This window comes from Eimeria mitis, genomic scaffold, assembly GCF_000499745.2.
Source record: "Eimeria mitis Houghton genomic scaffold, Emh_scaff1201, whole genome shotgun sequence".
Lineage (NCBI taxonomy): Eukaryota > Apicomplexa > Conoidasida > Eucoccidiorida > Eimeriidae > Eimeria > Eimeria mitis.
Genome location: NW_013568174.1, coordinates 1,700 through 2,150, shown reverse-complemented (window position 1 = coordinate 2,150; position 451 = coordinate 1,700). Strand labels below are relative to the sequence as shown.

At 55.9% G+C, this 451-nt stretch overlaps 1 protein-coding gene across 1 annotated transcript in view; it reads left to right on the top strand.

Annotated features, from left to right (window-relative positions):
- The window catches only part of EMH_0031770 (uncharacterized protein), a gene marked incomplete at both ends in the record, with an annotated part of 900 nt that extends 778 nt beyond the window's left edge, over nt 1–122 (top strand). Inside the window, one exon of the mRNA XM_013494564.1 lies at nt 3–122. Within this exon, the coding sequence (XP_013350018.1) occupies nt 3–122 (120 nt within the window). The remainder of the gene's footprint in view (nt 1–2) is intronic.
- Between the last annotated feature and the right edge of the window lie 329 nt (nt 123–451).

Sequence of the window (451 nt, the reverse complement as noted above, 5' to 3'; positions counted from 1 at the left end):
AACAGCAGCAGCAGCAGCAGCAGCAGCAGCAGCAGCAGCAACAGCAGCAGCAAGAAGCAGCAGCAAAGGCAGACAGAACAGAGCAAACAAAACATAACAACCATCACAAAAAGAAACAATAAAAAACAAACCGCTGCAGCAAGTAGTAGTGCTGCTGCTGCTGCTGCTGCTGCTGCTGCTGCTGCTGCAAGTACTGCTGCAGCAAGTACTGCTGCTGCTGCTGCTGCTGCTGCAGCAGCAGCAACATCCAAGGCAGAAGCAGCACTGCTGCAGCAGCTGCTGCTAACCCAGGAGCATCTGCTTCTGCGGCGGTGGCGTTTGCTGCTGCTGCTGCTGCTGCAGCACACGACTGCAGCAGCAGCTGCAGCAGTTGCTGCTGCTCCTGTCGCTACTGTATATGTTGCTGCTGCAACAGTTGCTGCTGCAGCTGGTACTGCTGCAGCTGCTGGCA